The sequence below is a fragment of the Pelodiscus sinensis genome, chromosome 1, assembly GCF_049634645.1.
Source record: "Pelodiscus sinensis isolate JC-2024 chromosome 1, ASM4963464v1, whole genome shotgun sequence".
Classification (NCBI taxonomy): Eukaryota; Metazoa; Chordata; order Testudines; family Trionychidae; genus Pelodiscus; species Pelodiscus sinensis.
Window position 1 is genome coordinate 306,535,179 of NC_134711.1, and position 13,463 is coordinate 306,548,641.

A 13,463-nucleotide genomic window follows, 5' to 3' on the forward strand; every position below is an offset into this window, starting at 1 on the left:
TGCCCCTGGTCTGCTGGAGATGGTCCCCAGCAGACCAGGGGCACCGGGAGCAGCTTTTCTCGCCCCAGAGCTCGAGGTGGCTGATTGCTGCCTGTGAGCTCCGGGGCGACAAAGCCCCGTTCGTAAGTGCGGATCCGACATAAGTCGGGGACTGCCTGTAGTTAGCAGACTGGGCAACCTGCTGGCTGAGACCAGAGACATGGACAGTGCAAGAAATAATAGACTTGCTCATAGTCGAGCAGTTGCTGCAAGCCCTACCAGAGAATATCCATGTGTGGGTCAGGCGTCACCAGCCTACACCAGCTAGGAGTATACCTAGGCGGTTCCCTGGAGAGAAGTTTGACCCTACAGGGACAAGGACCCATGGAGGAAGCTGGAGGAGCCCCTGTGGCAGTGTGGGAGGGCAGGGCATAGGAAGTAGGACTGCTTGGACAGTATGGACTGTAGGTGGACTCAGGCAGGAAGACCTGGTAAAGGGCAGAGTCTGCACACTGTCCCGATGTGGGTGGGGAGAAAGGTCTTGCGCGGGCTAATGGACTTTGTCAGCCCACTCACTAGTGTGGAAGGGACGGGTGAGGACGGACTGGATCGTCCCTGGAGCACAGGTGATGCTAGAATGTATTCAGAGGGACAAGAGGTCCTATCCTGTAGCCCAGGTGCCGCTGGTAGTGAGGGGAAGATTATGGCGGAAACGAGTGGGGGGTAGTGGACCAGGTACCATACCTGGTGGCATAGGTTGGGATTGGGACTGGCCCACCAGAGAGAGAGAGAAAGAGAGGAGCCTTAGGGAAAGGTAGGGGTGTGTGTTTGTGTGAGAGAGAGAGAGAGGCCTTAGGGAAAGGTAGGAGTGTGTGTGTGGGGGGGGGGGTGCCTTAGGGAAAGGTGAGAGGTCCCCTGGAGGGAGACTGAAGCATAAGCTGTCGGTGCTCTGGGTGTGGGGAACTAGGGCACATAGTGGGACGGTGTCCTAACCCTGTGGGGACAGACAGATGGGAAGCACGTCTGGGGGTGATAGGTAGCCTTAGCCCCTTTTAAAGAGAGGAGGCACAATTGGATCTCTCCCCAGAGCAGCCCCCAGAAAAGGCGATCTCAACCCTGGTTGGGGAGATAAGTAAACTGAGGCACAGATGGTACTGCACCAAGGGGGGCAAGACCTTGACCCCTCCCTCCCCCCAGTGCTGGCTGAAGCAGTATCGGAGGAAGAGCCCTGACAGAGGTCCATTTGCTGTGACGACCTGTGGGCAATGTCTGAATTTTACGGGCCTGGTCCCTTCCACTGTAACTTTTGTGGGGAGAGAATGAAAGAGCCTCCTGGAGAAGCCCCGAAGGGAGTACTTGGGCACAAGTGGGGATTTGCCCCAAAGGGATGCCTTTAGCAAGGGCCAGAGTGACCCAGGGAAGGTAGGACTCCCAAACAGGATCTCCAAGGATCACCCAGACTGGAGAAAAGGAACATCCCCTAAGAAAAAGAGGGGTGAGCCACTCCCAAGCATGGAGAGAATTAAAGACTGGTAGGCCACTCAATGCACTCAGCTGTGGGAGGTGTTGAGGCATCAGGGTAAGGGTCCCTGGGAGGGCTAGGGCAGGCCAGAACCTGGCGGTACCTAAGGGGGGAAGTGTGTGACAGACTGCTGGCTAAGCCAGAGCTCTGCCTGTACAGCCTGGCTGGAAAGGCCAATTACAGCCAGCTGAGCAAGCCCATGCCTGAGAGGCTAATGGGAAACAGCAGTGGGCCTCATTAGCCAGAGGGTTAGATAAGGCAGTAAGAGGAAAAGCAGAAGGGAAGAAGACAGAGTGTGGCTGAGTGTGCTCACCAGCCAGCTAGAGAGGGTAGCTGAGTTAGCTGCTGGAAAAACAAAGCTCTGTAAATAGAAGGTGGTGGGAAGCTGACACAGACAATAAAAAGACATGGGTGATTGCACAAGAGAGGGTCTGAAGGTGATTTGTGGCCAAAAAAGGGGTCCCAGGTCAAGGGGCCTGAGCGAGGGCCTTGCCACACTTGTTTTGTTTTGGAGTTCAGTTATATAACAAAAAATACCTGTAGCTGTGAATTGGACTTTAACAATAAAAGAGGCTGTACTACTGTACACATGAGCTGAATTGAAAATGCTATTTTAAATCATTTTTACAGTGCAAATATTTTCAATAAAAAAGTAATATGAAGTGAACACCAGTGTTCCCTTTAATTTTTCCCATGCATGCATGGAAGGAATTCTATTATGTCTGCACCAATATGAAGGTGATGTGTTTCATCACCTTCATATTGGTGCACATAACAAAATGCATGTGGCAGGGGTCGGGCTGAGGAGTTCAGAGTGTGGGAGGGGGGTCAGGGCTGGGGCAGAGGATTGGAGTGTGAGGACGGGATGAGGGCCTCAGTGTTGGGACAGAAGGTTAGGGTGTGTGGGGGGTGAAGGCTCTGGCTGGGGCCGTGGATGAGGGGTTTGGGATGCAAGCTGCCCAGGGGCTATGATGGGGAGAGAGGACTTACCCAGTTCTCTCTCTCTCTCTCTCCAGAGCAGCAGCAACAGCAGCAGGGGTGGGGGATAGGGAGGAGAAGCACCTCTCCTGTCAGCCAAGGCAGGTCCCTGCTGGAGCTGGGTTGAGGCCTGTAGAGGTGAACCTCTCTACAGCTGTGGCAGGTCCATGCTGGGGCCAGGGGAGGGGCTCCTACCTCTTGGCAGTGGCAAATCTGGGGCAGGTCCATGCTGGGACTGGCAGAGAAAGGCTTGTCTTCCCATCATGGCAGGCTGGAAGAGGGACCTCCCCATCGTGGGACCGGCAGGAAGAGGCACCTCTCCCTGTTGCAGCCCTAAATGCCTGTGCAGTGCTTAACAGCTGCTGTGCATCCACACAGCTTAGAGGAAATGTAGGTAAGTATTATTCTGTGTTGTAACTGAAAGCAAATATATTTGAAAATAAAGAAAAACTCATTCAAAATATTTAATAAATTTCAATTGGTATTCTATTATTTAACAGTGACTTACAACTTCAATTAATTGTGATTATTTGTTAATCACAATTAACTCTTTTTCATAAAACCTTGTTGATTGTCAGTAATTATATTCTTTTAGTACTTAATTAAATCACATATCTTTTCCATTATTTTGCCTGTCACTAATAAAGTCAAATTTGGTGGTCTGAGCTCTTACTGCTTAGGACGAATTCCGGAACACATGGACTCATGGACAGACAGACACACACAGTTTCTAAAATATATAGTAAGATATGGAGTTACCCTTGTGTTGGGTACAATAGCTTTTGACTTAGAAAATTATCATGTACAATTTCTAGAAATTGTAATGATGGTGATGGCTGAATGGTACCTCTAGTATATCATATCTCCCTTGATCAACTAACTAAACAAATAAAATGGTAAACTGACGGAGCTTGTTAGTCTTCTATAAATTGCCAAAACCACTAATACTGGATAAAGGAAATGAAAGTTGGATTAGCCACCAAAAATATTAAAGCTGTAGGGGCCAGAATTCTAGAAGATGTAGGCACCTGAAGATGAGGATGGGTACCTGCCTAATTGGAAGTAGTAGAATTTTTTAAAGTGTCCAGGCACATAACTCCCATTGGATTTCTCTAACAAGTTTTCTCATAGGGTAGGTGTTGTACAAGAGATTCCATGTATCATATTGCTATTGTAGTCTGCAAACCTGGGAGTTTTTGCACTACACTGTACAACTAGATCCCAAAGCCATTACATGGTATTTATTGTATCTAACCCATGGGATGAAGGATCATTTCACTAGCGTGTAGGATACAGGCAGCTCTGTGAAAACGCATGAATTTCCGGTATAAGTAGGGAGGATTGCCGTGCTATAATTTTAGTGTAACAAAAGGAGTTGTGTAGCTCATGTCCTTTCTTCGGGATGCCCAGGTAATTCACAGTTTGGACCATCCATATTTGCAGAGGAATAATATAAAAATGGAACCTTCCCTGTTTTTGAATATGCTCCTTGTTATCAAAAGCAATTCTCTCTGACCAAAAGTTGTAAAATTGGAAAGCACAGCCCTCCTCTTCTTGTCTCCCTCCAGCATGTGTGTCTGCCTAGTACTGTTGGGAGCTAGCAACTGTGTATCCAAGAGTTCAGTAGAACAACAGAGGTTTGATTAGTTCATTCTTACGCTTCCAGAACCAGCCAAGTGAACAAAAATCAGTGAATGTGTTAAACATAAATTAGTCAATTTAGGTTCAAATCCTGCATAGTGCTGAATACCATCTGTGATGCTGTCAAGCAGGTTGCCAGTTCCAACCAAGGCAACAGGTTAATTCACTCGCATGCTAATAGAAATCAAAGGAGTGTCAAAAGGCACTGTAATGTGATCAGGCCAATTCACTTGTATGCTGGCATGATTAACAAGGAAATGTGATGGTATTATATTAATTTATCTGTTGAGCGCTATTTTACAATATATATCACTGTTTTTAATTAACCCTAGATCAAAGCACATACTAGCATTCAGATGAGAATTTACTAAATGTGTAAAACTGCATGAAAACGAAAGGAGGATTGTTTCTGGCTATGACATTGTTCACGAAAACCAATTCAAGATTGGCGGATGGCTTTAACTAAATGTATTAGGCATGTCTCTGTAACTGAATTGCCTATTTACCAGGACTGAAGCCTTAGAACTATAAATGAAAAGTCTGCTAACTTCAAAGTCTGGGTTCCTGGCATCCAACAAAGGGAAATCTACAGACCCGTTCTGTGATGGGAACACGTGCCAGAATGCTTTCTCGGGAAAGCAGCTATAAAAATCTGCCTTGGGTGCAATGCTATATCTCTCATCTGTTTGCACACTTTCAGGAAGCATTCCAGATACAAGATAGAGATTCCCAAAGTGGTTCTTAGTAATCCTGAGAGACTTAAGAAAAAAAGAGAAGATTACTTCACCTCTGTTGATCATTTGCACTTACAAACTCTTGACTCACTTGTAATGTATTTTACCTACATTAACTTCTCAATAACTCTCATTTTTTAATTCTTGGCTAATAAAGCTCTAGATAGTGTATTACAGACCAAAACTGGTTACAGCATTGTCTTTGATGTGAGATAAGATTGTCCTTTGACCTGGGGTAAGTGATTGACCCTTCGAGATCAGGAGTGACCTAGTATGAAGTGATTTTTGGTTTTAATAATCGTTAATCAGTTCGTCTAGTTTGTCTTAGGGATGTTAAATTGCATTTAATCAACTAATCAATGGAATTAGTTGATTAGTCAATTAGTCGATAAGTGGGGGAAACTGCAGAGCTGCAGCAGGGTTAGCTCCCAGCCCTAGGAGCTAACCCCACTGTAGCACTGTAAAAGCTGGCTCTTAATACATTTAACAAGCAGAGGCATGGAATCTGGGACTGGGTGCGAGCCAGTAATCAGCTCCGCCTCTGCCTCCCTTGCCCCCCACGGAGAATGTGCTGGGGGGAACTGGCTTTTAAGCTGGCTCCCCCAACACTGGCTCCTGCTCCCCCACTTGCTGCCTCTGAAAAAGGGAGCACGGGTGGGGAAGTAACTAGTCGAGTCACTACTCAACTATCCAATAAGCTTATGCTTGTTGACTAGTCGCTTACATCCCTCGTTTGCCTGGGTGGCAAGATGCACTAGGAGCCTAACAGAACTCTCTTGGCCTCGGTGGTAAGATTAATATAGTAATCCAGCAGTGGTCAGTTGGTACTGGCTTGGTGAAATCTAATTATAGAATATACCACCACTTTGGAGCATATGCCCTGTTTTCTGACCAGTTATGAGGTACTCCAGACAACATGACACCCTCAACTTCCATATACTTCAAAAGGCTTCTTAGGAAATGCTTAGCACATTTCACGACCAGGTCCTTAACAAACAACAAAAGGCACATCTCTGTTTTAAATAATATATTGAGCAGCAGGTTCTGTACAACAAAAGCCTTCAATAATTTGAGTCATGGCCCTGACTCTTTCTACTGTCTGGAAATTGCTCTCAATATCCCAAAATTATCTGACCAATCTTCATTCAAGGTTATGCCAGTTTCCCCCTATGCTTTATTATATTTCATGGGACGAGTTCCTGTAGCCCACAACTTGTCTTGTCTTTCGAATTCTCTATGTTTTCCATGCTGGCATTCCTTTCTTCATTCTTCTGAAAAGTCCACAGGATGCAAGTTTTCCAAATCACAATTCTGCCTCCATATAGGCTGGGTCCATGGTTCAGCAAGGACTGAAGTAGGATAGGAATTGGCAGATGCTAACACTGAGGCTATGTCTACACTGCTGTTCTATTTCGGCAGAAGATATGCAAATCATACTCATTTGCATATCTTCTGCTGATCGTTTCTGCAGAAGAGATTTTGCTGCTAAAAAGCCCAGTGTAGACAGGGCCATTTGTCGGAAAAAACTCCTTTTTTGCAAGATCCTCATTTTTTCAGGAATAAGGGATCTTGCAAAAAAGGTTTTTTTTCTGACAAATGGCCCCGTCTACACTGGGCTTTTTAGCAGCAAAACCTCTTCCACAGAAATGAATGGCAAAAGATATGCAAATGAGAGTGCTATTTTCATATCTTCTGCCGGGAAAAAAACTGTCAATGTAGCTATAGACTGATTGTAAAATGCTCCATGGAAAATATGTTCCTGGGCTCATTATAAGCAACAAAGATATTTTCAAAGTGAGTGGAACCTTCAAATCTCTCCAGAGATTTAACTGCTTATGTTATGAAAAAAACTCATCATATCTTAATTCATTCTTTTCTACAGCAGTGGAAATATGTTTTTTAGTGATGACTAATAAAACTCTGAATTGTATTAAAATCAGTTTTATAAACCAGAGTAACCCTCACATTTTACACAGCCCTCTGCGATTTATAGCTCTAATCATTAAAAGGAAGTCTATATACCCATTCCTATTTGTCATCACACAACTACCTCTAAAAATGTGCAGTCTCAGAAAGAGAATGTAGCAATTACCTCCATTTTTTTCATAGTTCACCATCTCCTTATGTAAAGTTCATTTTAGCACAAACTTTCATTGACAACTTTTTTTCTTAATTCATTGCGGGTTTTTTTTTTAAATGTCGCTTCATACATGAGAAAAAAGGCTAATTAAAAGAGCAGTGGAAAATAAAAACACTGGGTTTGCAACACATGTAGTGGCTTACTAACAGTAATTGGCTTTTTTACTACATGATCATACAATGAACTATAACTGTGATTTTTTTTTAACCCAGGAGCATAATATGTTCTTTATAGATATAGTAATGAATGTCTGCAGCTCATTCTTTTAACTTTACTGAATGTAGCAGAGATCTTAACAGAAGACCTCATCTGCACCTATTATAATCCAGAAAAATATGACCAAAAAGCATTTTCCATTCAGTGGAAGAACCTGGTTTATAGGTAACATCACTCATGAGATGGTTTCATAAAACATCTCCCAAAAATAAAGCAGAGAACAGAAAAAAACTGTCAGACTCTATATTTATCTACATGAAACAAATTTAGATGAAAAATAGCAAAGACTTTTCCAATGTAACACTTGTGTTACAAGAAAAAAAATTGTGCTCAGATTTCATGATTAAGTCACTTGAATATCAAAAGACTGCAAATAAAAAAATCAGCAAGAAAATAACCAGAATATCTCCAGTGTATGTAAAATACTCATTTTTTCCAACATAAAACCATTGTATAACAGCCAAGTAAAATTATAACCGAGTTGTTATAATTTCTCTACCCAGGTATAGATTTCTACTGGCATATAGCCACATTGCTTTCATAATACCAAAGCAGGCATGGGAACTTCAGCTCTAAAAGAACTCAAGGCCATTGTAGCACAAAAGTTTAAACTTCACTGGAAATTCATCATAACAGCTAACAGCAATCACTACAGTAAGACAATAGTGACTAGTTCTCTCTGTCCATTGCAAAACTTATATGCCCATGCCGCACTCAACAATGTGCAGCAGCAAAGGGGCTAACAAAAGGGAGAGGGGGGGAAAAAAAGCAGAAGTGGTGAATAAAGAGAAAAAGAGGAGACGAAGAAGGTGTCATCTCTATCACAATTCCACTGTGCATTTTTCCTGGGTGCTAGTTATTCTCAGTAACATTACTTACTTACCTACATCAGGATCTGTGGCCTGGACTCTTGTTAACAAAGCTTTAGTGGCTGTATTCTCATAAACACATGCGGTGTAGTGATCAGTAGAAAACATTGGTGGATTATCATTAACATCTTGTAGAACAAGGTGGATTTCTGACTGGCAGAACCTTCCCCCTCCATCCGTTGCCCTGGCAATCAAGTTGTACACAGGGATTTTCTCTCTGTCTAAAAGAGCCAAGGTTTTCAACTCACCTAAAATTGGGTAAAAGTAGCAATCATCATTATTAATATAACAGAACATCCATTTCCAGATACTATAGTACCAGAAAGATCACATATTTTTCAGGAATTAAAAGAAAAAAAGAAGGGGAAAAGAAGCAAATAATAGTATCCAGCATTGAGTGGAATACAAAATACTGAAAGTTTCATTTTTATTTCTATTTATCCACCATAGTTAACTGCCAGTTCAAATGCAGTTGGGTAAACCATTCTGGATGACCTTCAAAGCCCTACAATTTCACCCTTGGCTGAGAGTATAATAAACAGTATTTTTCATGTCTGCCTTCTGGTTACTTTGAATCTCCCTGGCTCTCCAGATTTCCAAACACATAAATGCACTGTAAATCTACTGATGACAGCAGAGATAATCAAATGTAAAGGTCCGTAATTCTGAACTTTGCCAACAAACAGCTCAGATTCTCAGTAGGTGCCTCTGCCTTCCAGATTAGATCAGACATCTCGTTCTCAGGCACACAAACACATGCACCTTACAGGCCAAAGAATGGGTACAGATCATAGGCACTAAGAGCAACCCCAGGGTAGTTTGTTCATACTCAAGTTTTAAATATTATTTACTTCTTATAAAACAGATAAATAGTCTTCAACCATTAATATATCAGTAAAGCATCTGGTACTAGTTAGCAGGACTGATTCGGCCTTTTATATGCCAGATCCCATGTTTAAATGCATTACACTTTATTCTGATAGGGGACAACTGCCCACATTTAACATATTAATAACACCTCTCACTGTTTCAACCTCTTCCTTTATAGTACCAAAACAGTATGACCAATGCAGTGCCTCCTATTAGTAAGGCAGAAGCACTGTTTAAGGAAGGACTTGATACAGGCTTTGTTTACACTACAAAGATTTGTTGTCAAAAACGTGCCTTTTGGTGACAAAATAGTGAGAGCATACACACAGCAATAGGACTTTTGTTGGGAAAACTGCCCCAGTCTTGGTGACAAAACACTTCCGTTCCTACAAGAGACATTGTTTCTTTTCTTCTCCCTTTATTGTTGACAAAGAACCCATGTTTGCTTTGTTGACAGAACTGGCTTGTGTCAGTATCCCATAGTGTCTGACCTGATTACTCTGCTCAGCTTTGATTTAGCTGCCCTGCAACCATGTGCCCCTTAACTCCAAGAAGTGTCTGACAGCTGAGTTAGGTGCTCTGTTTGGGGAACAATCTAAGAGCAAATCATTGGACTGCTCCTGTTCTGCCCTGCATTGGGAACACAGTAGCAGTAAGACTGCTGTTATAGGAAGAGGACAGATTGTTGTGCTGTTTTGGCATTCCTCAGCAGGGAGAGCTCACAGAGCTACTCATGATGCTGCTCCCGGCAGCTGAAGAGGTTAGGGGAGAACTTAGAAGGAATCCCAAGATACACAGGGATCAGCTCTGCCTTCCCACAACACGGCACGGTGGGCTACATACCCACAGTTCATGGTTATATTGTCGATGATGGTACCCCTGGTATGGACACGATATGTCGACAGGGGGAGCAAGTGTCAACACACTCTGGCGATTTTACTTTTGTCGACTTTTGGGTGTCGACATCAGTTTTGTTGACAAAACCTGGCAGTGTAGACATACACTTAATGTGGTACAAGCCAGGAGCCTAATAATAAAAATGAGCTGGGAACCAGTATTTGTAATTAATTGTATTTACCTTATAACTGAAAGAAATAATCCTGGGCTGTGTCTACATTGGCATCCCTTTCCGGAAAAGGGATGCTAATGAGACACTTCGGAATTGCAAATCCACGGGGGATTTAAATATTCCCCGCGGATTTGCAATTTCGAAGTGTCTCATTAGCATCCCTTTTCCGGAAAGGGATGCCAATGTAGACACAGCCCTGGAGGTTTAAAAAAATCAAATAAAAAAGATTAATATGTTCCCACAAACCACATATCAAATTAGCAATATTCCCTCAACCCACACACATTACTTCAACGTTCTAACAAATACCATATCCATGGCCCTTCCTCCACAGAAGCCTGGATGTAAATATAGTCATTGCCTCATGTCCTGAAGATCAATATGTTTATGCTTTTGTGCCAAGTGGGCTGCAATTCAAAGCACTGATGGCCACAACTGGTTTGAAAGTCTTGCTGGGAAATGGGAGGATTAAATTCTGGCCCCACCCCTCCCATGCATCCCACGGGTTCCCTCCCCTTTACCGTCTTATAACTGTCACCTTCAATAAATGCCTGCAATAATATAAACTGACAACAGAAGTTCAGATGTCCATTTGTGACACTTTAATGGCAAATGCATTAGCAGTAATTGTCGAGAACTTTGGCCCCAACTGGTGGCCAGGGTTAGCAATGTCATGCGAAGACAAAAGACTTGTCACCTTACCGCTTTCTGGATCTAAAAAAAATTTATTGTTCCCAGGCCCAAACAGCGAATAGCGAATTTCACCACTGGACCCGATGTCTGCATCCTTGGCGCTGATCTTGAGGATGACTTTGTTTGATGGAATGTCCTCAGGAAATAATGTTGTGTATGCAAACTAGGGACAAAAGCAGAAAACATAGAGCATGCAATAGCAGCAGTTTATGTTATCCTTGCGCAAACATTATTTTACCAGGTTACTGTCTATGGTGCATGCACTTACAAGTACCTTCAACATTTTTATATAAAATAAAACTTTTCTTAAGGAACTTTAACGCAGTTGTATAACATCTTAAGCTTTTAAGTATCAAAACAACAACAAAAATTAAAAACATGAATAGGACTGCAAAGGTGGTAGGAATAAAATGGCAGACACACCTTATACGCTGTTTCCCTGACTTTTTCTTAAACTCTCCCCTCATTTCACTACTATCGCAGCACAACATCATCCTTGAATGTGGGAGCACAAGAACAAGACACTGGTATTTTACCACAGTATCGTCTATGCTCAGAGTAGGTTTAGACATCATGGTAGTTAAAATTCTGGTGGCTAAGCTCACTGCACTATAAGAAAACTACCAAAGTGGTGAAGGATTAGCTTCACTTCCTCCACAGCTGTGTTCTCTAAAATACTATCCTTTTGCCTGCTTTAGAGGAGCTATCTACTCCCACCATCATCTCCCAAACCACTCGAAGCCACTGAACTAAGAGCTTACCATGAATGAAGCTAAGAAATTAAGAGATATGAAACTGGAAATCAATGGCAATAATAGTGAACTCTATAGGAATACTGTATGTTCAATAAAATAACATTTGCTGACTAACCTGATCACAGACAGGACTATTATCATTAACATCAGTGACTATCACTTCCACAGCAGCTTGAGTTACAAAGAGACCATCAGTAGCTGTGATGTTCAGAAAATAAAAGTCTTGTTCTTCCCGATCTAGTGGTCTCTTCACATAAACCTTCCATTCATTCTGAACCAATCCCAAGGCAAATTTCCCTTTGGGATTCCCTCCTACAAAGAAGCAAGCAACAAAACAATGGTTTATGGAGGCTTTTCAGAGCTTTGCACTCATTCGAACATAAATATAGATGCAGATTAAAGGTGCCACAAGTAAGCAACTATCATTTTTTTCTCATACAATGATAACTGCTTTCAAACCAGCAAACTTGGAAATCTGTAATAAGATTATGCTCCCAGGCATTTGTGGTCCCTTGTATGAAAGTACAACCATAATATTAAACGAGAACAAAATCTTCTTTAATGCTCTTTAAGAACAATCAAATTCAAACTGTGAACAATCAATAGTCTTCTCAGGATGGTACAATTGTCTTTCTACTTAGTCTCAAGAGAGGATGTAATACACGTTTGCTCTTGTTACCAAGACAATTTCATTAGCTGTTGATTATGCAATCAAGGAATGGCAGTAGGTTCTATTAAGGAATCCTGTAATGAACGCTTTATCATACAGCTGTGCTGAGCTTATACTCATTAGGATTCTAGTTTAAAAAAAGTTTACATGACACAGGAAGACACATTAGTATTAAATAGCCCTAACAAGGGGTCATTTAAGGAGTAGTTCAAAGATAAGCATTGCAATTAGATCAAATTTATCAGGGAGTGAAAGCCAGCTAGGAGTGCAGGAGATGAAGCAGAACAGATTTTTATTATGCTGAAATACTGACACCAAACCTGGCAATATTACTTTTCCACATCATTAAATTGCATGGAGACAAAAGCAGCTTGTAGAAAGAACGACTTGCCCCCATGATCCTCAGAGAGGAGAATAATGTCATTTCACACACTGAGGATACAAGGAATTAAAAGTGATGTGAAAAGGGGCACAGTTCTTTGTCAATAACATTTCTAATGGTTACTCACACCTGAATTTGAAAAAGTATACTCCCCCAACTCTTCTATAAGACAATCACTGTCAAATTATCTTCCTTTCTTATAGCCTGTTCTCCAATTTTTGCCTTTATGTTGTCACATTAAATTGGAAATGTTTTCAGGTCAGGTTATTGTGACCTCCTATTTGTGCATACAGCTCCTAAAACATGTCTGGTCTGTAAAACTAGATGTATGTATTTACCACATTTAGGCAGAATGGCATCTGTTTATAATGAACTCAGACACTGCATGAATTCAATGAGGAGATGGAAAAGCCCCACATTGTTTCAATGAATAAGTTATAACTCAGGCTATACTGCTATTTAAGCTTTTTCCACTAAGCTAAGTTTGATACTGTTCTTCTTCTTGTTTTAAACCTTTGCAATCTCCCCTTTAAGAGAAGAAGAAGAAGAAGAAGAACCCAACAACAACAAAAAACCATAAGTGGGAGAGGAGTAGGGTCCGATGAGATAGGCCTTACTTCTTTGTGATGTACAAAAGCAGCCAAATGGTGATTTTCATGATTTTTTTTCTCCTTAGAAATATCAAGAATATAAAGTCTGATGTTCCTTGGCTTTGCTGGAGGGCTCACTCAGTATTTTAGATGTGTGCTGTGAGATCTCTTGGTCCCGAATGGAAAAGGTAAATTTTTAATCTTTTTTTCCAACTATTTATGTTTAGTGTTTGAGTAAATGGGTATTAACAAAAACAAAGAGCAAGTTATAAAAGTTATGAAATTTAAAAAATCTCCCCCGTGCTCATGCCAGTTCCCCATGAAGTCTTTCAGGGGCCTGGTCTACACTAGGAAA

The 13,463-nt window shown here is 41.9% G+C and overlaps 1 protein-coding gene across 9 annotated transcripts in view; it reads right to left on the reverse strand.

Moving 5' to 3' along the window:
• Window positions 1-13,463, reverse strand: part of FAT3 (FAT atypical cadherin 3) — a 647,479-nt gene that overhangs the window by 116,586 nt on the left and 517,430 nt on the right. For all 9 annotated transcript variants that reach the window (XM_025188675.2, XM_075919378.1, XM_075919376.1 and 6 more), the window contains 3 exons: window positions 11,582-11,778; window positions 10,721-10,874; window positions 8,094-8,327 (listed from right to left, as the gene is read on the reverse strand). In XM_025188675.2, the coding sequence (XP_025044460.2) occupies window positions 8,094-8,327; window positions 10,721-10,874; window positions 11,582-11,778 (585 nt within the window). The remainder of the gene's footprint in view (window positions 1-8,093; window positions 8,328-10,720; window positions 10,875-11,581; window positions 11,779-13,463) is intronic.